This window comes from Myxocyprinus asiaticus, chromosome 14, assembly GCF_019703515.2.
Source record: "Myxocyprinus asiaticus isolate MX2 ecotype Aquarium Trade chromosome 14, UBuf_Myxa_2, whole genome shotgun sequence".
NCBI lineage: Eukaryota > Metazoa > Chordata > Actinopteri > Cypriniformes > Catostomidae > Myxocyprinus > Myxocyprinus asiaticus.
In genome coordinates, this window is record NC_059357.1 from 36,029,585 (window position 1) to 36,053,899 (window position 24,315).

Here is a 24,315-nt window from a genome sequence, read left to right on the forward strand (position 1 = left end):
TATCATTACAACTCTCACTTTTTCAGCTCCACACGTGTCCTGACCTAAAAAAAAAAAAAAAACATTATAATGTGATGCAATCTGATGACAACAAATACACAGATTTGAAGATTTCCCTCATGGTCATTATTAATTTAATATAAAGGAGACTGGAGAAAATATTACAGTTCAGTGGCTTTAAGCTCATCACAGCAGAGAAGATAAAAGCACAAGAATGATGCTAAGTGATACCTTGTGGTGTGAACTGGTATTACTGAAATGTAGGATGACATTGAATGCCTTAAAGTTATAGTTCACCCAAAAAAGAAAATTCTCTCATCATTTACTCACCCTCATGTCATCCCAGATGTGTATGACTTTCTTCTGCAGAACACAAACAAAGATTTTTAGAAGAACATTTCAGCTCTGTAGATCCATACAATGAAAGTGAATGGTGACCAAAACTTTTAAGCTCCAAAAGTATATGGATTACTTTTATGCTGCCTTTATATGATTTTTGGAGCTTGAAAGGTCTGGTCACCATTCACTTGCATTGTATGGACCTACAGAGCTCAAATATTCTTCTAAAAATTAGGGATGCAATGATACCGATATCGGGTCCAATACCATGCTCATGTACTTGTACTCGTAAAAATGCTCCGATACCAAAAGCCGATACCATCTGATGTACGAATGTCATTACGTAAACATTCAGCGCACAGAGTAAAATCACATGTCCTAGTGAGATTATTTAACAGCAAAAGCTGCAATTTAATGAGATAGTTTGCACATGCAGCGTTTTAAATGTGAGTGCTTGTGATGAGTCCGTGTTGTGCTGACACAGAGACACAAACTGCTCATACCTTTAGAGATCCTTGGCTTATACATGGAAAACACCATCATGAGCATTGCATGCTCTGTTTGTAGCAGATGACAGCAGGCAAAGCGCTAATTCACTTTTTAGCATGAGTCATATACAGACTACATATTTATTTAGATAGTAGCCTTTTGCAGTTTAATAATTACTGTGATTCACGTAGCGACCGGCTTTTCCGGATTGGGAATCTGCCGTCATTATATCAGAGCTCCTTGGTCTAACAAGACAGAAACATTTCAAAATAAAAGCTCAATTTAAATGAAAAAAGTATGACAGAAATAGATCACTACTATATAGTTATGTAATATTTACTGTTATACTATTAATAATAATAATAATAATAATAAATCAATAGTAACTGTATTATATTTAAGCAATATCTCACATCTGTGATGCTTTGTTATGCAGCACTTTATTTGTCAAAAATAACTCCAATGTTGTATTTTGGATTGTGCTGTGAGGTTCTGTATAAAAGCACTTTATTTGATAACAACAATACAATTTCATGTTGAAAATTAATTGTTATACTTTCATTTGATTAAAGTTTTAATTATTTATTTAAACACAATTTTGATGATACAATTTTAATAAACTGCTGATACTGGGTAAAAAACAAAAAAAAAAACAGGTATCGGACTCTGTATCGGCGAGTACAAAAAATAAATAAATAAATAAATAAATAAATATCAGTACTCGAACATCTCTACTAAAAATCTTCATTTGTGTTCAGCAGAAAAAAGAGGTTGAGTAAACGATGAGAGAATTTTCATTTTTGGGTGAACTATTCCTTAATATCAAACACTCACAACTGCCATGGAACATTTCATTCAAATCAGTGATGTGGTTGTTATTCTCTTTTTGCCGTTTCTTGAATACTGAATTTTTGGGCCATCATCATGATCATCTGCAAAACAGTGAGTTTTGTGATGGATTCAATCGTCCTTTAGTCCTCCAAAGACAGCAGTGGGAACAGACTTTTGCTCCAGCTGAACCTCTGCAATGAAACAAATTTTAATAATCAGACTACCAAAGTAAGGAAACTGTTCAAATGCAGACCACTTTTAATCATCATCAAAGTACTATTTAGTTTCAGGATCCCCACACTTTTTGACCAATGAATTTCAATGACCTGTCCAGTTGTATGATTGGTGGATAAGGAATTGAAAAAAAAAAAGTTTCAGAACGATTTGCAAATGAATCATTCGGACCAATTTGTAAATCAGTTTGACCAATTCATTAAAATAACTAATGCAAAAAAACTATTCACTCAAGTTTTAATAGTATATAACCAGTGAAATATTTTACAATTGAGCATAACTAGAAACATTTCTTCACTATAGGAATGTCCATGTCTTTTAAGATATTATGAAAATTACTTTTCTTGGCATGAAAACACAATTTTAATAGTTCCCAGTTTTCAGTTACCATGGGAAACCTGGCTGTAGGATATCTAGTTCTAATTCTAAGAATGTTTAAATTCTAATATGATTAAATAAAAAAGGACTTCTGAATCAAACCGTGATTTTCAAAAAGGAACCCTCTGGCTCTCCATCTTCTGCATCCTCATCTTCATCGTCAATGTCAATCTCATCTGGATTGGCTTGTTTGGCCAGTTCGGCGAGTTCACTGCGAGAAGTGTCACTCCTGCAACAAACCAAACAAAAGTTAAGACACATGTAAGTAAACAGATCAACAGAAACTTCTCCTTAAGCCACATTAAGAGGGTGGAACCAACTAGGGTGCAGTACACACCTGACAAAAAGGATTTTGTCTTTAGGTTTGGGTTTGTCCTGCTCGGTCTCTGCAGCCAGCTGCTGTGCCTGAGATCTGACACTAAAACACACATTTGCAATTAAAATGAGTTTACACTTACAAGGAAGAGCATGTGGTTTCAGCTGTTCAGACAACTGTAATTCTTAGTTGCGCCTCATGATCAAAGCTATGCCGTATTCACCCTATTTGATTAGGGCACTGGCATTGGGATTGGAGAGTGAATAACAACTTAAATTTCAGTCTGTTCATCACACAAAGTGATCGTATGGCTTCAGAAGACTTAATATAGTGTCCTATAGGTTTTATGTTGGTTATTTTTTTTGGAGTCACTATTCACTTCCATTATCTGATGAAACCTAAAGTCATGTGATGGTTTGGAATGACATTAGGGACAGACTTTTTATTTTGGGGTGAACTATCCCTGTAATACTTAGGGTAGAGGGTTTGTTCAAAACTGTGGCAAGGAGGAGGGCAGGGCGTGATGACGCACGCCCGGCCCCTAATCAGGCTAATCAAGCCCATGAGAGGGATAAAGACGGCCGGAGGTGGCAGTTTGGGAGAGAGAGAGCTACAGGCAACTGCCCTGTATGCGTGTGTGTGTGTTATATGTCTTTTGTAAGTTAATCATTAAATGATTATTTATATTGTCAAGCCGGTTCTCGCCTCCTACTTTCCCTTTTACCCCGTTACATTGGTGCCGAAACCCGGGAAGGAGGAGGGATGCACCGTAGTAGAGTCCTCGCCACAGGCATCCACCCCAAAGGAGCTATCAGCCGGGGGACTGAGAAGCCCGGCCGCTTGAAAGCGGAGGAATGACTGCTGGCCACGAGGGGAGGAGGGGCTCCCTACCGACTGCCTGCAGCGGTCGGGCCGCTGCCAGGGGCAGAGGAGACCCCTACTGGCCGCTAAAACGCGGCAGGGTCAAAGACCACCGTCCGCGAGCGGGGAGGGGCTCACTGCTAACTGCCTGGAGCAGGAGAACCACTGCCAGGGGCGGAGGAGACCCCTACTATCCAACAAAACGTGGCATATCAGAGAACCGGTGAGTACATTTTTTTTTAATCTCTCTCCTCTTCCTCTACCACTCCGTGTTGGCCATTCCCTCTTTTTTTTCTCCCCTTGTCTCCCTCCCAGGTTCAAGAAGGTGAAGGCCTGCCGGCAGGCGGGGCCAGAAGGGTACGTCGGCCTGAAGCAAAGGAGGGAGGAGTGTGGCAAGGAGGAGGGCGGGGCCGTAAAAAAACAAACAACAGATTCTGCCCAACTACATTCGATTTTAAGATTTCTGTCTCCCATCATTAGTGCGAATATCCTGGCAGATGAAATCAGGACTCTTTACAAAGATACATTATTATTTCGTAGATCAAAGATACCTGTTCCAGTGGTGTTGGTGGTGGCCTTTAGCATCTGAGAGGACATAAAGTTGACCTGTATGTTGTATGTGGCCTGCACACTCCGTTTAATTCTCAACATCTCACGGATAGTATCCTCATTTCCATGGCGAATCTCAAAGTCCTTCCAAGTTTGCCAGAAAAGAGCAATCAACTGATTAAAAAAGACAGTAGAGGAGGTCAGCAAGAAAATGCCGGCATGTCCAGTATGATCTAACAGGTGAACGTAATATTTGGAATAACATGGAAAGCTTTACCCTTGGATCACATATCTGAGAGCAGTATGAATAGATGGCTCTAGCGCGATCAATCTCTCCAAGTTTGCTCTCCATGTCAGCAAAGCGCAGGCACATATCTCTAGCATGCTCATCCGGCAAGACCTGCAAAAAACAAAATGATCTCATTGCATAAACCTAATCAACCAAATCCAGACGATATTCGGTCTTATAAAAAAACATGTTATACAACTACAATGCCTAATATTTTTAAATCAATAACATCTGTTCAAAATGTACCCAGTGTTATTATTAACAAAAATGAAAACAGAAATTCAATGATACATAAATTGAACTGAAAATACACTCAAATACATTTTCCTGACTCCAAAACTCACATAATACAATAAAAACAATCAGGAATTAATTTTATTTTTTTATATACAATTTCAACCCTTTACAGCCCACCTTCATTAAACATGTAAATACAACTAGATAGTGAAAATACTGGATAGCCAAGTATTGGTGTTAAACTTATTTTAGTGATGTCAGTTAACACATTAACTTGGGCAGCCCTTAAATACTAAAACTGAAAATTAAATACACTGTAAAACTAAACTGAAAATCGAAAACACTGAAACACTAAAACTAAAAGTCATAGAGTAAAAACTAACAAAAACTAAACTAATTTGAAATAACACATTGAATAAAAAAATAGTAGCAAGCAGCAATAATGGGAGCAAGCATAGCATTACAATAAAAAAAAAGAACATGTCATGGCATACCAAGTTATGTTTTGATAGGACAAAGCGTTGCCGAGATACAACCTCACTTCCAGTTTTACGCCGACAATGTTAACTTCTCGATGTTCTAACTTTTCAACAATTGCAAAAATCAAAATGGAGCGAAGTCACATTTGTGCAGCTCAGCTTGGATTTGAAGGAATAGTACCAGAAAAACCATAAACGTCATACTCAAAGATGGCGGCCTTTTAATGTAAGAGGTCCTTTTGAATCATTAGGAGAAGAGTAATCAAACAAAAAATTATTCTGTTTATAGGACTAATGGTTCAAGATACGCGCAAAAGAAAAGTTAATTTTTTAACTGGTGTTGGCAAAATAAGAGTTTATCTTAAAGACCCCAAATTTGGTATGGGTGCTATTCAGGTCCACCACTATCAGTGTGCCAAATTTTCCTATGCACAGTTCTATGGGCTGCCATAGACTCCCATTGGGGAGGAAGATGACTAATAAGAAGAAAACTAAACAGATACAATAGGTGTCACAGCACTTTTGGTGCTTGGCCCCTTATAAAAAAACTAAATGAAAAATTTTAAACTACAACCTTGTAAGAGCTGGGTGTTTTACCTCGATGGCTTTCTGATAGATGGCTCTTGTATGAGTGACTCCATAAATCTCTGCTGCTCTTTTGATGTAGATGTTGAACATTTGATGCCGTTCTTCTGGTTCTACAGCCGCAGTGGCTCTCTCATACACAGCCATGGCATGTCGTGCCAGACCGTATTCCTCTTCCAACTTAGCGTACAGCAGGTAGATGGCTGTTAAACACCGAAAAAATTAATCATTACCACTGCGCAAAAGGATTTTAACCGTACGTTTAAATGCCATTGTTTAAATTGGGCTAGCCTCAATATTTTATGCTTTTTCAAAGGTTAGCTACACTAGAGCTATTAAAATGCATTATAGATTTTTAATCACATCAATATCGACTTTCAATATCAAGCAAATATGGCTAACTGTAGAATTTAATGTGTAATAGTTTCTTTAAGTGCATTACTTTTGGCATATTTAGCAGGACACCCATCCAGCGCTTGCTCAAATAGATCCCGCGCTCTCTCCAGCTTTTTACCTCCATAACGATCAATAAACTTAGTGAGGTAAGTGTTCCAGATGTCATGGACATTAGGCCACCTGAAGAGGGCAATGCCACGCTCGCATGCCTGCAATGACAACCAAACGAAAGGAACACCAATGAAAACAAATTTTCAGGAATAACACAGATTGTTGTGTCTTGAGTGAAATGTGCACTTACCTTGAAGCTATTCTCAAAGTAGTTGTGTTCCTCGAGAAACATGGCATAATTGATGATGATTTGAGGCATGGCGATTCTGAGATGAATGATTCGATCATACACTGCCTTAGTGGACTGAAGAGAGCAACAGATCCATTAACATCCAAAACAGCTACAGTCTCAATAGTAAGTTACAAATAACAATTTCTTCCTTAACTACAAGTACTAAGAGTAGCAAGCAAGACGTACGTGATAGTGTTTATTACACTAAACAAGCCTGAAACACACTTGGGACTCATATTTTGAAATGAAGGATACAATGCTATATATCAATGCACTATATTTAATATTGACCAAATTAAGCTTTTTAAAGCCTACAGTTGTGGCAAAAAATATTGGCATCCTTGGTAAATAATAGCAAAGGAGGCTGTGAAAAATGTCTTTATTGTTTATCCTTTGGATCTTTCATTTCAAAATATTCACAAAAATCTAAATTCTCCAAGGATCACAACTCTGGAGAATTGCAGAAATTAGTTGGGTCTTGGGGTCAGAAAGTCTCCAAAACAACAGTCAGACATCACCTACATCAACACAAATTGTTTTGGAGGGTTTCAAGAAAAAAGCCTCTGCTCTCATCCAACAACAAACTCAAGTGTCTTCGGTTTGCCAGGGTTCCCACTCTTTAAAAGGCACACATTTCCAGGACATTTCCAGGACATTTTAATGCACCCAACAAGTGTAATATTTAAGCAAAAACACATGCGTCCATTTAAATCTAGCTTTTATTTTTACGTTTCTATGTATTTATAATGGTAATTTCTCACCTCCAGATAACCAGTTTGCTCCATGGCCCAGTGTGATTATTAATCCCTGTAAAGATGTGATTCAATTAAATAAATACATAGTCTGTATGTGCTGTGCACTTCAGAGTGCTCTCTGTCATTTCACACACAAGAGCACGGGTGACAATCATAAAGAGGCGTTTTCAGTGTATGAGTGGTCTCAATTTAATCAGAGACTTTTTTATTTTAATTATCACACTAGGACATATCACAATTTTAATTTGATTAATTGTACATTCAAACATTAATTTTCATCTGAATGTGTCATATTCCAAGACATTCTGTGTTTTATTGCTAATGCCATTTATGACTAGATTCCATGTTTTCTGCATACTACATGTGGTAACCGCGATATAAGTTGACTCTGATCATTGAATTATTTAAAATTAATTCACATCCAGAGGTATTAAGGCCAAATCACCATGCTACCAACCCAGTGTGAATTATTTATTTTTTTAATCGGTGTTCCGACTGTCATCGTTTTCTAAAGTTTACAACTCACAGGGATGCAAACTCATGAGGGTTGAAAAGCTGAGACAATCACTGATCCACAGATATGTTTTCCAGGGTTATTTTTTAAAGAATAAGTAAAAAGCACCAACTTAAGCTATTTTAAGTATAGAAAATTATCTGCACAATCATGCAGAATTAGCTGCAAAAATAAAGGGTATTTTGCTGTGGCTTCCTTCTGTTTCACAAATTTGTTCAGTTTCATTAATTGGTTAGTTTAGTGACCACTTCTGGAAATGCCACTAGGTGGCAACACATGAGCACCTTATGTGCTTCGAGTGAGTCATTGAATCATTTTGCGATGTTCACGACTGAAATCTGCCAAGAGACTTTATTGTATTTAAGCATTATAAGAACAAAGCAGATCTATCATTTCCGTTCAGTTTGTGAACTGCCGAGCATGACTTTTCATCCAAAAAGACAACAATAATAGTCTAATAATATTAATGAGTATCAATTACGTCTTTACCTTCTCCGTTATTAAAATTTGCATGACAAATCTAATGACTTCAGGTCATTCAGTTTGTTTATGAATGAGAAGTTTCACGAGTGTCGCTTTCCACTGTGCACGCACTGCTGTAGCCAAGCAAGCTGTAACCAATCAAGCAATCTGCCTTAGTTGGACTGTGATTGCCAAGCACACAATTGGCTGCTGCTGTAATCAATTATGAGGGCGTAAGCACCCTTAACCATTGATATTATTTCATAATGCGCAGCCGCCAGCAGTGACAAAATGACACAAATTTGTGTATTTGACTCCTATTCCGAGTCCAGATCATTACCATGTTTTTGTACATGTAATGGAAACCTTGCTAGCAACAAAGTCAAACCATTTTATTATACTGAATCATTTTCCAGGACATTTAGGTATTTTTCTAATTTTCCATGACTTTTCCATGACTGGAAAACTGCATTACAAAATTCCAGGTTTTCCAGGACGTGTGGGAATCCTGCCAGACACTACTGGAACTTCAAATGGGATCAGGTTCTATGGTCAGATAAAACAAAAATAGAGCTTTTTGGCAGCAAACACCAGAGATGGGAATCCTAAAAATCTTAAATTCTGTTTTGATGAAGAAAATACATTTTGGATGGCCTGAGGGTGAGTAAATTATCAGCAAATTTTCATTTTAAATATGGTGGTGGATCTTTAACGTTGTGGGGCTGTTTTTATGCCAGAGGTCCTGGACATCTTGTTTGGATACATGGCATCATGGACTTGGATGTCAAATACCAACAGATAAAATATCAAAACCTGATTGCCTCTGCCAGAAAGCTTAAAATGGGGCCTGGCTGGATCTTCCAGCAGAACAAAGATCCAAAACACACATCAAAATCAACATAAAAATGGATCACTGACCACAAAATCAAGGTTCTGCCATGGCCATCGCAGTCCCCTGACCTGAACCCCATAGAAAACCCGTGGGATAAGTCCACCAGCATGGACCTCTGAATTTGAAGGATCTGTAGAGATTCTGTATGGAGGAATGTTCTCAGATCCCTTGCCAGGTGTTCTCCATCCTCATTAGGCATTATAAGAGAAGACTCAGAACTGTTATCTTGGCAAAGGGAGGTTGCAAAAAGTATTGAATTAAAGGGTGCCAATAATTGTGCCACACATATATTTGACTAAAGTATTTGTTTTTTGATTAAACTTGTGTTGTGTTTGCAATTGTTTGATATCCATTAGAGGATAGATTTTTTGTGAATATTTTGAATGAAAGATCAAAAGGATAAACAATAAAGACATATTTTTCATATGCCTTCTTTGCTCATATTTACCAAGGGTGCCAATATTTTCAATGTGTGTGTTGATGAGGGATGTTTCCATAAAGTCACATTTTTCTTTGCATGCCCTTGCTTCAATTAAAAAAAAAATAATAATAATTATCAGACGAGCAGGCAGGAATAAAAAAAACTATCAGCAACTATCAGCATAGGTTATTGCCGATAACCGATAGTTCAAAAAAATAACTATCGGCACAGATTAATCTGTAAAACCGATAAATCGGTCTAACCCTAGTACGTGTATATTGTACTTATTAACAATAATTGAAAAATACCTGGAATGTGCCAAGACTTTCCTCCAAGTCTGCAAGCATGGACCAGACTTGAAGCGATTTGTACACACGATTCTGCACCGGTTCTGATGAATCAAAGTACTCTGCTTTTCTTCCTGGAATCGCTGTCGCTTTCTGTGATGGAAAAAGTTTGTCAGAACCTGGAAAGTGTCTATTAATATGAAAATTCCCAGTTGAAATATGAATATGAAAGTTCTAATCAAATGTTCACTGTTCTCCTGATATATTCCTCAGGCATGAGGTGGCGTAACGCTTGGACATGTCTCTTACCCTCAGTATATGCAGAGCCTGGTCGTAGTTCTCATGTCTCAGCTCCATCTCGCCATACTCACACCATACTGCTGCAAGATCATCCACCCGTTTATAGTTCACATTGGTGGCCTTTGTAAAAAAGAAAAGGATATATGGGTAATAATTTTCATATCCGTTCCGGAGTGGAACTTCAATAAATTGCCCTTGAAGGTCTCTGCGTTGTTCTGTCTTTTCTGAGCACTGAAGTAAAGCAATTATTGTTAATTCACACATTTAATTCCGTTATTCATTTTATCTGACTCCAATTTTAAGTTGACCTCTAATTTATATTTAAGCTCTAATTAATTTCTGATCATTCTTTTAATTTAACATTTTTAGGTTATTGATTACTCTAAATCCTCTTCTATTCATTGTCCTTTTGATCTTTGGAGACTTACGCCGGCCGTTATTAAATTACATAAACCTCCCGAAAATGGATAGCCAGTTCCGTTCTTAGTCGGTGGTTGTAGGGTTAACTAATATCGTCTGGTTTGGCTTGTCTCATAACCAGACGATATTGCCGCTTAGTCACGTACATACAACTTGCTAAGACGGGCGGTGAGCAGTGACAGAGTCTTTAAATGGCTTTCTCCTACCCGGTTGTCCTGAGTGGTTTCTCCTATATTAAAGCTCCAGTATGGTCTACCCTGGTCTATTGAAATTCAAATCCTACCCAGCTGTCCTAGGTGGTTGTCCTACCTGGTTGTCCTGAGTGGTTTAAATTCAAACTGAGAGTCTTTAAATGGCTTCCTCCTATATTAAAGCTCCAGTAATGATTTCAGAGGAATTCAGAATAAATCAAATAATAACAATTTATTTGTCAGGTAGGATATAAAACATTGTTGCAGAAATTCAAATCAAAGCCAATTTCACATGATCAGAATAAACAAGCATTACTAAAAATAAAAGTCAAAGAAACATACCTGACAAAACTACATGCAGCGGTACAGCATGGGAGATCTGCATACAGATTCCCAGAGCTTCATGCCAACTTTCCTTAAATATCCAGACAGAATAAACATTGTGTACTAAATGGTATTATCCTTTGAACAATGAGGATTTGGGGGTGAATGGGTTCTTGACTTCCTGGGGTTTAACCTTGTTAACATACAGGAGAGTTTTATCAACATGGGAAAGAGACCACTATACCAGTCGCACAGAGACCTCTTAAATGATATCAAACACATACAGTTGCATTCTTTGTTTTCATGGTATTTGTTATATTTTTACATATAAATCTTGTGTCTTTTGTGTTGGTCCAGAGCTGATGAAGGGGAGAAGGGGGAGAGAGAAGGGGGTGCAGCAAGGTGATTTGCAATTTATCACACTGTGGTGATATTCAGGTGTAGATTTCAGCTTTTGTGAGAGAGTTCTATGACGTTGATTCTCACAGAGTTCTTTGACTTTTACCGGAAATGGCGCCTTTTGGTTGTAGACATTCTGGTGCCAGCCTTACACCTTCTCGAAGATAGTCCGAGCCTTTTTTAAATTGTAGAGGTAACCATTAGTTTACCATTAAACCTTTACCAATTAACTAAGTTCAAGTAGATAGGTGCATATAAATGGATTTGAAAAACTTCAGTTTCGTACATCATCCAGTTGCTCATTATCCTCGTAAAATTTGGCGAAGGAGACCCAGGGAGAATGAGGCTTTCCTGTGGACTTCATCGGGTCTACTGTTTGCACTGCCTCTGTGTATGTGTTGATTATCTACAAGAAAAAGCACAGACAGCATAAGAGCGATGTGGTTATGCAGAAACAAAAATCAGCAGACTGATAGACAGAAAATGTAAGTATCAATTCCAACCTGTTGAGGTTGGCCCTCATAGAGTTTTACTCTCTTGTGCCACTCGTGAACATTGTGAGGGTTCTAACGCAGCAGCACACTGTTCAACAGAAGCGGCCGTCGGGTTATCAGCAACTCAAAGCGTGCCAGTCGTAACTCCAGGTCTATGTCATCTAGAACGGAAATACGAATTTCTGTGAGACCAAAATAAAGGCTTATTTTCTGTAAGATGTTCTAAAAAAATAAATGTTACCATCTTCATCTTGGCCCAGTTCAGACGTGGTCTCCATTTTGGTGGCGATCATGCTCTCCTCAAACTGTGCATAGCTGTCGAAAACCTGGGTGAAGTCTCGTACAGTGACTACGGTTAGGATTGCTTCCTTATATACATCTTGAGCCTTGATAAATCAAGATAAAGATAATGATATATATTTCCGTCTGGAAACTGAAGATAACATATTAAACGGTAGTTCACCCAAAATTGAAAATTCTCTCATAATTTACTTACTCTCATGCTGTCCCTATTGTGTATGACATTCTTTCTTCTGCTGAACACAAATGAAGATTTTTAGAAGAACATTTCCACTCTTTAGGTCCTTACAATGCAAGTGAATGGTGACCAAACCTTTCAATCTCCAAAAAGCCCATAAAGGCAGCATAAAAGTAATCCATACACCTCTAGTGGATAAATCTATATTTTCAGAAGTGATATGATAGGTGTGTGTGAAAAACAGATCAATATTTAAGTCCTTTTTTACTATAAATCTCAACTTTCACTTTCATATTCTAAAAGTGAAAGTGGAGGTTATTGAAATATTGATCTGTTTCTCACCCAAACTGACTGCATCACTTGCAGTGTACTGGTGTCATATGGATTACTTTTATGCTGCCTTTATGTGTTTTTTGGAGCTTCAAAGTTCATGCTACCATTCACTTACATTATAGGGACCTACAGAGCTGAAATATTTTTCAAAAAATCTTCGTTTGTGCTCTGGAGAAGAAAGTCATACACATCCGGGATGACATGAGGGTGAGTAAATGATGAGAGAATTTTCATTTTTGGGTCAACTATTGCTTTAAGAGAAGCAATAGATTCTGTATAATTACAGGTTTACCTTTTCAAAGTGGCCACTGCGGATGTAGTAATCAGCCAGGGAACACCACAGTTTGCCAAGCTGGTCTGTGAAGCGGGTGAGTCCTCCTCTGATAATGGCTCCCACGTTCAATGAAGTCACCTTGTCCGGGTTCTGTGAGATGAGGTCGCAGAGCTCGTGCCAGAGCTGCAATTGAATTTTGAAGAGTTCAGATATTCCATAAGATATATTGTGTGGATGAATATAATGTGCATTATTCACAAACTAAAATTACTACATACATGCGGATGAAAAAGCGAAGCATCTGACAATGAAAATTCAATGCATCGATTACAAAATGTTATTTACTATAATAATGGCCAATACACATTTATTTTTGATCCTAAATACAATTCTTGACCTATTTTCATCTACTTTAGATAAGGATGTGTTTGAAAGTCCTTCCAATAAAATTTTTGTCTTTAGCTTATTTTTGAAAATAATTATGAATCACGCCAAAATAATCATAAAGAACCAAATAGTGACGTTTAGTCAAGATTTGTAATTTAAACAAATGTTTGGCACAGCAAATAATTACGACCCTAGTTTTGACACATGGATGAACTCATTGTCAATAAGGTTAAACCTGTAATTTTCAGACCTGATAATTAGATTTCCCCTCGTTAGACACAAAGTTTTCATCATTGACCACAGCTGCCAGTTGGAGCGCAGCTTCATCCAGACGCCCAACAGTACGCAGATATTCAATGTATTCCTCAGCATTCTCTGGAGATAACTAAATGGAGTACAAAAAAAAAAAGAAAGCAGCAAAACAGTGAGATACAAACAAAATTCTTTCAGTTCTTTGAGATATGAAGCTCAAACGGTCTATCAAGCAACATAACATCATATTCCTACCTTTAGGTACCGCCAATAAACATGCATGGCTGTTTCAGGAAGAGGTAGATTCCGGGAAAAATGAAGAAAGAGGGGCCATATGCGAGAACGCTGGGTAACGGGCAGTGCTCTTAGCGCCCTATCAAATGTCCGTCTGCTTCGTGTAATTTTGCATTGAGACACCATGAACTGACAGTAATCAATCCATATCCTTGGCATCTGAGGAGACAATTAAGAAGAGCAAACATTCACACAATTGCCATCGAATCACATCAATAACATTGTAACACAGTATTCCCTCTATGTTAACATCAAACTGGTTGAAGTTGTGACTTTACCTTGTGCATAAACACTAGTGCTCTTTCATGACAGTTGTTGAAGTCCTCATAGGCTTGATCTGTGACACACTTGCCTTTCATCTGTTTTCTCCTCTCTCTCAGGTAGTTGTACCACAGCTTGTAACTGCAGGAGTACAATAATAAGAAGCCAAGATCTTTTAGATATCCAGCACACTGATGAAGTTAATTAAGATATGTAAGTACATACCTGCCAGGCAGCTCTTTTAAAGCTCATTCATAGATCATATTGAGCACAGATTTCGGAGCATTCTGCTTGTGTTCAATGTAACGCATCCAGCACTTGACTGAATATGGATTCCTGATGATGTCTTCTTCATAAGGCAAATCATCATCTTCCTGGACAAATTAATATACAGATTAGATTTGTGAGCAGAGATGAATGTAAATTCTAAGAGTGAGTTCTAAGATGTTTGAGTCATATTTACAAATTTTCAAGAGCATGCTTAAAGTATAAAATAAATGTATTAAAAACATTAAAGCAATATAATGAGCAGAATCATATATGCTCACAATCTTTAACTGTTGACATATAAGCTAACTACTGTAACCCATTCAGTCCACTATTAAACGTGGCGTTACCCAACACAAAAACACATCAGTTCAAGTTTCTGAATCACAAATGTTTGTATTTAAAGTAATAACAAGCATTATTGCACTGCTTTCAAATGCAAACTTTCACAGTTAGCAAGCTAATCATAGTCGTTCACACTTAGCTAAGAATACCCTGAAAATGTCAAGAAACTGCCTTAATAAAGCTCAAATACATACGAATAAAACGTCTGCTTTTCTGCTAAGAGTTGCCATTTTCCCTCGCCAGAGGAAAAATCTGTATAATAATGTTAAAAACTTCAAATATTTTACTTCACAAAACAACCACCTCCCAAACGTGCTGGTAAGGTAAAGTACAAAAGCCCCGCCTTTTCGTAATGTATTTGATTTCTATTGGTTGATGCCTTCGCTAACGTCATAGAGAGCGACTACAGGCTATGGTACGGTGACCCAGGAGGGGCCTAACTCAGTGCACACTGCAAAGTATGTGGTGTACTAGCTACTGTTTTCAAAAATAGCATAGGAAGCAGTATGTAGTATGTAACATTAAATGATTCAAACATTGCTGTCACATGACTTCATTATGTGCATGTTTATTCAGTTAACAACCAGTTATGATATCAATAACTGCTGTTATTTTGCAATTGTAATCCAGTTTTTTTAAAACATGTCTTTAAGGAATATTCCGGGTTCAATATAAGTTGAGCTCAACTGGCACCATTTGTGACAAAATACTGATTACCACAAAAATGTATTTTGACTTGCCCTTCCTTTTCTTTAAAAAAAGCAAAAATCCTGGAGTCCCGAGTTCGAATCCAGGGCATGCTGAGTGACTCCAGCCAGGTCTTCTAAGCAACCAAATTGGCCTAGTTGCTAGGGAGGGTAGAGTCACATGGGGTAACCTCCTTGTGGTCGCTATAATGTGGTTCTTGCTGTCTGTGGGGCACGTGGTGAGTTGTGCATGGATGCAGCAGAGAATAGCGTGAAGCCTCCACACGCGCTACATCTCCACGGTAATGCGCTCAACAAGCCACGTGATAAGATGCGGAGGCAACTGAGACTTGTCCCTCTGTCACTCGGATTGAGGGGAGTAACCGTGCCACCATGAGGACCTACTAAGTAGTGGGAACTGGGCATTCCAAAATTGGGGAGAAAAGGGAATACATCTTTTTTTTTTTTTTTTTTTAATTCTAGGTTACAGTGAGGCACTTACAATAGTAGTGAATGGGGCCAATCTGTAAACGGTAAAATACTGTAAACGTTTTAAAAGTATAGCAACAAGATGTAAACAATATGCATGTTAACATGATTTTAGAGTGATAAAATCACTTGCTAACCACATCTGTGTAAAATTATATCCAGTTTTACATCTTCGTTGCCATGACAATGAAATGTCAACAAACTCTAAAACGACTGTAAAAAAATTATGATTTAAACAACTTTACAACTCATATAATACATGAGTTTTAACAAGAGAATTAATGTAATTGCTTTTATAAAATTATAAGCTTCACATTTCTGCCTTTAAACCCTCCACACACACACACACACACACACACACACACACACAAAACATTCAGTTCCATTGTGTGTCTCATGCAACTTTGATTTTTGAGTTATGCCACAGATGTTGTCAATTCAACTTAACTTCCCCTGTGTCTCAATCAGCTCCTTATGTCATGAATCAGTATATCACTGGCAAGGGTATTGATCCACTGAACATTGGGACACTTATGACACAATCACCTGCAACACAATAATGAGCTTGCGCATTGAAGCACAGCTGTTTTTAATCAGCACCATCGCTGTATAAATGACACTATCGTTCATTTTCGTTGAAGATATTCAAACATACAGTATTATTATGAAAGATAAATAACATTTAAAGGAGAGTATCTTAAACCTTCTTTTAACAACTCTAAAAACTCAATTTAAAGATTGTTTTCCTTTCATGGTAATTATGAATGAACGACTTTACAAACAACATCTTTTAAAAAGAAAATAAGGCTTTGACTTCATATATTTACACTTGTGCTCATCTTCTAATGACTTGAAAGACTTCAGAGCATCAAGTGGAGCACAGTGTTCATACCCCGGGTCAGACGACATTACCAGTTCTACTCTTGCCACCCTGTGAAAAAAATCCTGGACATACCCCTGCAACCTTGTACTGAACCTGGAATATTCCTTGGCAGTTCAACTAAAAATTGGTATCACTCCCGGTTCATTTGTCACATTGAAAATGAAAAGTCAAGCCAAGCACATTGTATTGTGGGATATTTAGTATTCAGAAATTGATTACCTGAAAAAATATATATTGCAGAAATAGTCCGAGGTATATGGTAGTATGTTATTCCAAACATTACTATAGTACAGGTGCAACAAGATTACTTGGAGATCAGCAACATGTATGATTCAGATACGGTATATAACGTCTGCTTGATAGTTGATTTTTTTTGTGCAACCTTACACATCAAAATGATCTGATCTGTTTGTTCATCCATCTCATAAGACTTTTTGCTCAATAATATAGTGGATACAACCATTATAATAAGTTTGATGCATGGATACAAGTTAATGACATGGTAATAGACAGGTAGAACCACATTAGTAACAGGCAAAAAGCTAGTCTTGTTTTATTTATTTATCATTCACAAGCCATTGTCAAAACACAACAAAGACAGTACAGGCCTAATTGATCATCCATCACAACAGATTTGTCTAAATAAATACTATACATATTTTGTATCTTCATATGATACATACACTGACACACAAAATACATTACAGTCAATCATTTTACACAAACCCTGAGCTGTGGAAAAAAACAGTGCTTAAGAATGTATTACGCAGCATTTATAAGAGAGCTTGTTTTCCAATGCTTATTTTGAAATGCTAAACAAACATTTTTGGGGGGAAATGGGATATTTGGGATCTCTAAACTGAAATGTTTAGCTTGATTTGTAATACTGATATTCATCCACAGCTGAACCAGTGTGAATGGACATATGAATTGACCATGACTCTTATTTTCTCTATTTTTTTCTTTTTTCTCCATCTTTCTTCTCTTTCCTTCCCCCACTCTTTCCTTTTCCCTTCCTAGCCTCCTTGCTTGTCTCTCTGTCTCGTCCATTGCTCTGTTGCAGCTGAGCGGTGTGAACCTTCTGGATCAAAGAGAAGTAGTCCTCATATTGGCTGATTTGACTCGTCGCATCTTCTGGGTTTGGAGAGGAAGGTCTTGAGCGTCTCTGACTGGCAGGAGACCTACAAGGGGATGCAGACCTGGAGCAATGCTTTCTGGGTGGGTTCACATTCAGAGAAACCGGTCTGCCGTGTTCGGGGCTGAGAGGAATTACAACAGCCTCTCCTGCTTGTCCGACTGTGAGGAAGACTTTAGGGAATTGGCACGGTTGATTATCTGATCCTATTCTCTGAAGGGGACATACAAATAATTTCACAATAACAGTTTATTCATATTTTAAAATAAAGCATAAACATTAATATCTGTTCATTGAAAAATTCACCATCAAAGGGAAAAGTAGTAGGAATCACAATAAATGTTAGTAACCAAACTTAAGGTCCAATCTTAAAGGGATAGTTCGCCCAAAAATGAAAATTCTTTCATCATTTACTCACCCTCATGCTATCCCAGATGTGGATGACTTTCTTTCTTCTGCAGAACACAAACAAAGATTTGTAGAAGAATATTTCAGCTCTGTAGGTCCATACAATGCAAGTGAATGGTGACCAGAACTTTGAAGCTCCAAAAAGCATATAAAGGCAGTATAAAAGTAATCCATAATGAGTCCAGTGGTTAAATCAATGTCTTTGGATGCAATCTCATTGATTTTGGGTGAGAACAGACCAAAATGTAGCTCTTTTTTCTCTATAAATCTTGTAATTGCAGTCTCTAGGCAAGATCATGATTTTAAGCATGATTACACTTCTTAGTGCTTGATGCATGCGCACAGGTGGAAATGGCGGAGATTCACTAGGGGGGTACTGTTGGCTTGTTTACCAATGATGCATTAAATTGATTGAAAATAACTGAAAAATTACAGTAATGCATAATGTTACAATTTACTATTTCTTTTAAAATAAATGATGTATTCTTCAAACTCTCTGTTCATCCAAGGATCCTCTACTTGCAGTAATGCAAGTGTTCAGCATATACTGTTCATTAAGCTGCTAATTTAGGACCTGTGAGGTGTCTGTTTCTCAAATTAGAAACTCTGATGTACTTGTCCACTTCTCCCTCTGCCCCGAATTTGTTTTATTCTTTCAAAACAGAAGTGCATGGAATAGCCTTCATTTCTCAAAAGAACAGATTGATGAATTTGAAGAGAAAAATATTTTTAAAATTGAAATTTGACTTGCAAGTGTAAAGTAACCTTATTGAACATTAACTAAAAAAATGCAACAGCTCAGCTGGAAAAAGACACTATATTGCAATTTCCACACTTCATTAAGTAGCACAACCATTTTAACCGTTCTAACAAAAATAAATGTTATTTTAGTAACATATTAAATGATTTCTTAAGTGAACATGTGACATTATTTTCTTAGTAGACTGGAGTAATGGCAGCTGAAAATGGGGCTTTGCCATCATGGATAAAAAAAATTTTTTATTATCAATAACAAATAAAACACTTATTTCAGATTATACAGATTATATCTCTGTAATCTATAACCATATTACACTTGAGAAATGAAAATTCTCGGTCAAAACTAAACATTCTGAACACATAGTTTTCTTCTTTTTTTTATCTTTTTTGTTCTTAAAAAAATAATAATAGCCAAATCTACTGGATATTTCCCTTCATTTTAATGAGTAGACATTTGCTGTCAGCCCCGCTAAACCACGCCTCCAGCATTGCGTGTGTGTGTATGTCATTGTCAAGATTGCAGAACAGACATTCTCGAAGAAGAATACCAATACAAACGGCTCAGCATTTATTTGTGCATTAAATTACACATACACTTATGTACTTGTGGATGGTATTCTGAGCAAAGAAGCCCATATATTTGTGCATTTTTCTGGTGCGTGGATTGGTAAATTGAGCATGTATGGATCTGTTGCGTGCATATGTGGATTGGTCGCCCATGGATTCCTGTGTGCATCTGTTGATCTGTTGCGTGAATGTCTTGTGGCCACTCACGATGGTCAACACTGTGCAACCACAGACGCAGAATATCCCACGCATTTATGTGCGGAACCGCAAAGATTTCATAGGCTATAATTCCCTTAACAAATGTAGCCAGTTTGAATGGGAACGCCGTTCCCCCACAAAATTCACCTTGGGAACTCCGTCCCCCCCACTTCCAGCCCTGCATGCGTGCACGCTAGATGGTGCTAGGAAGTGTAATCGAGCTTGAAATCATGATAGACAAGGAGACTTCTGTCAAGATTTATAGTGAAAAAGGTTATATTTTGTTCTGTTCTCATCCAATATATCGATTAGATCTCTTCAGAAGACATGGATTAAACCATTGCAGTCTAATGGATTACTTTTATGCTGCCTTTATGTGCTTTTTGGAGCTTCAAAGTTTTGTCCACCATTCACTTGCATTGTATGGACCTACAGAGCTGAGATATTCTTCTAAAAATCTCTGTTTGTGTTCTGCAGAACAAAGAAAGTCATACACATTTGGGGTGGCATAAGGGTAAGTAAATGATGAGAGAATTTACATTTTTGGGTGAACTGTCCCTTTAAGAAGCACTTGAATATACATTTATAAATGTATACTGTATATGTTCTACTGATGTTTCAAGAAAGGACTATTTATTGGTACTTAAAAAATCTGCCTAAAGTGCCTAATACTGTATTGTGAAATATTATGTTTATGATTACAATTTAAATTGCGCTAGTGTCGCAGAAACTACATACTTCAGCTTTAAAATATGTCAGCAGTATATGTGGCTGCTGTAATTTACCAAAGACAATGATTTTGTTTCTTAAAACAAAGGAAACATGTGTGTACAGTAAGACATTTACAATAGAAGTCTATGAGGCAAGTGTACTGGAGGTTTTAAGAGCAGAAATGTAAAGTTTGTATTTTAAAGTTAAAGCTTTTAAATGAATTATTCAGTAAAAATGTTTATTATTTGATATTGTCTAAATATAGTGGGTCATGTCCCTTCTTGGTAACCTTGCAAAGATCTCATGCAAAAATTACCAGGTTTAAAGGCTTTACATGATCATAACATGAGTTGAAAGATCGTATTACACTAACTGGTAAGCAATTATATCACACCAGTCTCATACTAACATGTGTAATGTTATGGTTATACTTTCTGAACAGTGTGAAAGTTTCATATTTTAAATGTTTATTCATGGTGCTCTACATTTGTCCCATAAAACTTAATTGTAAGCGCATTAATGTTCAAGTGTTGTTTCTTGGTTTTTACAAACTGAGGGATGTCAAAATTATTTTCTGTGGTAATCGACAACATGCCACAGATCCTGTCAATAGAGCTTAAGATGTATTCACTACTGTATTAAGTGTATGTTTGCAAACGAATCTTCAATTCACCTACCTGCTGTTGGGAAAAGGACATGGAAATTTGAAACGTTATCTGTAAAACAAGAATGTGCTTACGATTAATATCAGCTCTGTCCATCCAAAAGCAGAAATAGATGCATGCTGAACAAGAGTTTCCAATACCTCACCTGCGTGGGCGTGTCATCATACAGTAATCTCTCCCTATCCGACACTGGGCTGAATGAGGCTGATCTGGGGGGAGGTCTGAGAGGTGGTTCTGTCAGGGTGGGAGAAGCCGGTCTGGAACAAGTCTTTTTGGGCACTGCAGGTGATGCGGGGGTCAAGACGATCTGCGGGGCTGATGTTTTATTTTTCTTCCCCATAGTCCCAAAGCTGGAAGGCTGGAAACCTGGCAATGAGCTGAGTGACACACGCTGGTCATCCAGTTGTCGGCTTTGAGAGTTGGCTACAAGCTTGAAAAACTGGTCTGGGTCGTCAACTGTATGTGACAAGTTAATACAGTGTGAAAGGTTGGGATTACAGTCATACAGTTTTTAATGGTCTGTATGTTATCAACAAACTCTTGTAACTGAATCTCAGTTACCTGTGGGTCTAGTGTTTGGGCTCTTTGGAGAGGAATAAGTCTTTTTGCTGGGTTCAAACGGGCAACGCTGGTCATCCATTCGCCCTCGCTGTACATGATGCACCAGGGAAAATAACTGATCCTGATCAGCAGAGTTTTTTACCTGATTCAAGGGGAAAAGAATTCAACAGTGACGTGCACAGACCTTAGCAGGGACAGGGGAGGAAGGATAAAAAAGGGCACTGATTTTTATTTTTATTTTGAATGAGTAATAATTATAAGTACTTAACTAATTTCTTTGCTTTTTGAGTATTTAAACATTTTCTTTTATATATATATATATATATACACTATATCGCCAAAAGTATTCGCTCACCCATCCAAATAATTGAATTCAGGTGTTCCAATCACTTCCATGGCCACAGGTATATAAAATGAAGCACCTAGGCATGCAGACTGCTTCTACAAACATTTGTGAAAGAATGGGCCGCTCTCAGGAGCTCAGTGAATTCCAGCGTGGTACTGTGATAGGATGCCATCTGTGCAACAAGTCCAGTCGCTACTAAATATTCCACAGTCAACTGTCAGTGGTATTATAACAAAGTGGAAGCGATTGGGAATGACAGCAACTCAGCCACGAAGTGGTAGGCCACGTAAAATGACAGAGCGGGGTCAGCGGATGCTGAGGCGCATAGTGTGCAGAGGTCGCCAACTTCCTGCAGAGTCAATCGCTACAGACCTCCAAAGTTCATGTGGCCTTCAGATTAGCTCAAGAACAGTGCGTAGAGAGCTTCATGGAATGGGTTTCCATGGCCGAGCAGCTGCATCCAAGCCATACATCACCAAGTGCAATGCAAAGCGTCGGATGCAGTGGTGTAAAGCACGCCGCCACTGGACTCTAGAGCAGTGGAGACGCGTTCTCTGGAGTGACGAATCATGCTTCTTCATCTGGCAATCTGATGGACGAGTCTGGGTTTGGCGGTTGCCAGGAGAACGGTACTTGTCTGACTGCATTGTGCCAACTGTGAAGTTTGGTGGAGGGGGGATTATGGTGTGGGGTTGTTTTTCAGGAGCTGGGCTTGGCCCCTTAGTTCCAGTGAAAGGAACTCTGAATGCTTCAGCATACCAAGAGATTTTGGACAATTCCATGCTCCCAACTTTGTGGGAACAGTTTGGGGATGGCCCCTTCCTGTTCCAACATGACTGCGCACCAGTGCACAAAGCAAGGTCCATAAAGACATGGATGAGCGAGTTTGGTGTGGAAGAACTTGACTGGCCTGCAGAGAGTCCTGACCTCAACCCAATAGAGCACCTTTGGGATGAATTTGAGCGAAGACTGTGAGCCAGGCCTTCTTGTCCAACATCAGTGTCTGACCTCACAAATGCGCTTCTGGAAGAATGGTCAAAAATTCCCATAAACACACTCCTAAACCTTGTGGAAAGCCTTCCCAGAATAGTTGAAGCTGTTATAGCTGCAAAGGGTGGGCCGACGTCATATTAAACCCTATGGATTAAGAATGGGATGTCACTTAAGTTCATATGCGTCTAAAGGCAGGTGAGCGAATACTTTTGGCAATATAGTGTATATACACACTGTACATAATTTTTTTCCATTTTTCCTTTATCACAAATAATAGCCTATTCTGTTATATTTCTCACAAAAAGCACCATGGTAATACATGTTTATTTATTTATTTTCAGACATGGTATGTGATAACCCCATGTTTATGACATGTGTCATAGTAAAACCATGGTATTTTTTAAAGTACCTTGGAGTACCATGACAGTCTCATGAAATATGAACATGATCGATCATTCAGTATCATGGCATTACCCTGGCAATGTGGTGCACGGTAAGAAGGCGTGATGAGGGCGATCGACTGTGTTCCATGAATGCTACAGGGTCCTTGAATAACGTATAACATGTGAGTAAGGACAGCCGGTGGAGTTTCTGGTGCCCCCCTAGAGAGCTGGTGCCCCACGCAGACTGTGTAATATGTGTTTAGGGAGCTGCGGTACTGCGGTAGCCTAATGGTATTTTTCTGAAAGTGATTAGTCTAATGGCTTATTAGTTTCAACAAAACCAAACTGGCTTTGGCTGAACCTGACAGCTCCTTCAGTTTATGTCAATATTTAATAAAAGATTAATTTAATTTATGTCACTGAAACTGACATGACCGCTCCCATTATAATTAATAACAATAATCAGATATGGCCAGATTTTAATTAATTCTGAATTTTGTACAGCATCTCCTAAGTCTTCTTTTTTTTTTTATTATTATTTTGAGTAAGTCCTTGACAGGTTTGTGCTCAAAATGAGCCACCAGTTAAAAGAGTAGTTCACCTAAATATGTACTTTTACTCACTCATTTACTCACCCTTATGGTGTTCAAAACCCATATGCTGTTACTTTTACTTGAAACATAAGAATATAAATTTTAAGCAGCTCTATTCCATAGAATAACAGTTTATAGTGAGCTTGACAGCTTCAAAAAGGACAAATACTATAAAGTGTTATTAAAGGTTCAGTATAAAGACTTCAGAACAGTGCACTATATACCAAGCCTTCTGGAGACATACAGCAGCTATGGGTTGTAC

General features: G+C 38.0%; 1 protein-coding gene and 1 pseudogene across 3 annotated transcripts in view; both read right to left on the reverse strand.

The window, feature by feature from the left end:
- Positions 1-1,258: 1,258 nt before the first annotated feature.
- LOC127451214 (pre-mRNA-splicing factor SYF1-like) lies at positions 1,259-14,906 on the reverse strand (annotated as a pseudogene).
- A 2,370-nt stretch (positions 14,907-17,276) lies between these two features.
- LOC127451216 (uncharacterized) overlaps positions 17,277-24,315 on the reverse strand; it is a 29,591-nt gene continuing 22,552 nt past the window's right edge. For 2 of the 3 annotated variants that reach the window (XM_051715730.1, XM_051715729.1), the window contains 4 exons: positions 21,739-21,880; positions 21,323-21,633; positions 21,190-21,228; positions 17,277-18,082 (listed from right to left, as the gene is read on the reverse strand). In XM_051715730.1, the coding sequence (XP_051571690.1) occupies positions 17,687-18,082; positions 21,190-21,228; positions 21,323-21,633; positions 21,739-21,880 (888 nt within the window). In that variant the 3' untranslated portion in view covers positions 17,277-17,686. The remainder of the gene's footprint in view (positions 18,083-21,189; positions 21,229-21,322; positions 21,634-21,738; positions 21,881-24,315) is intronic. The other variant, XM_051715731.1, reaches the window with a different exon arrangement.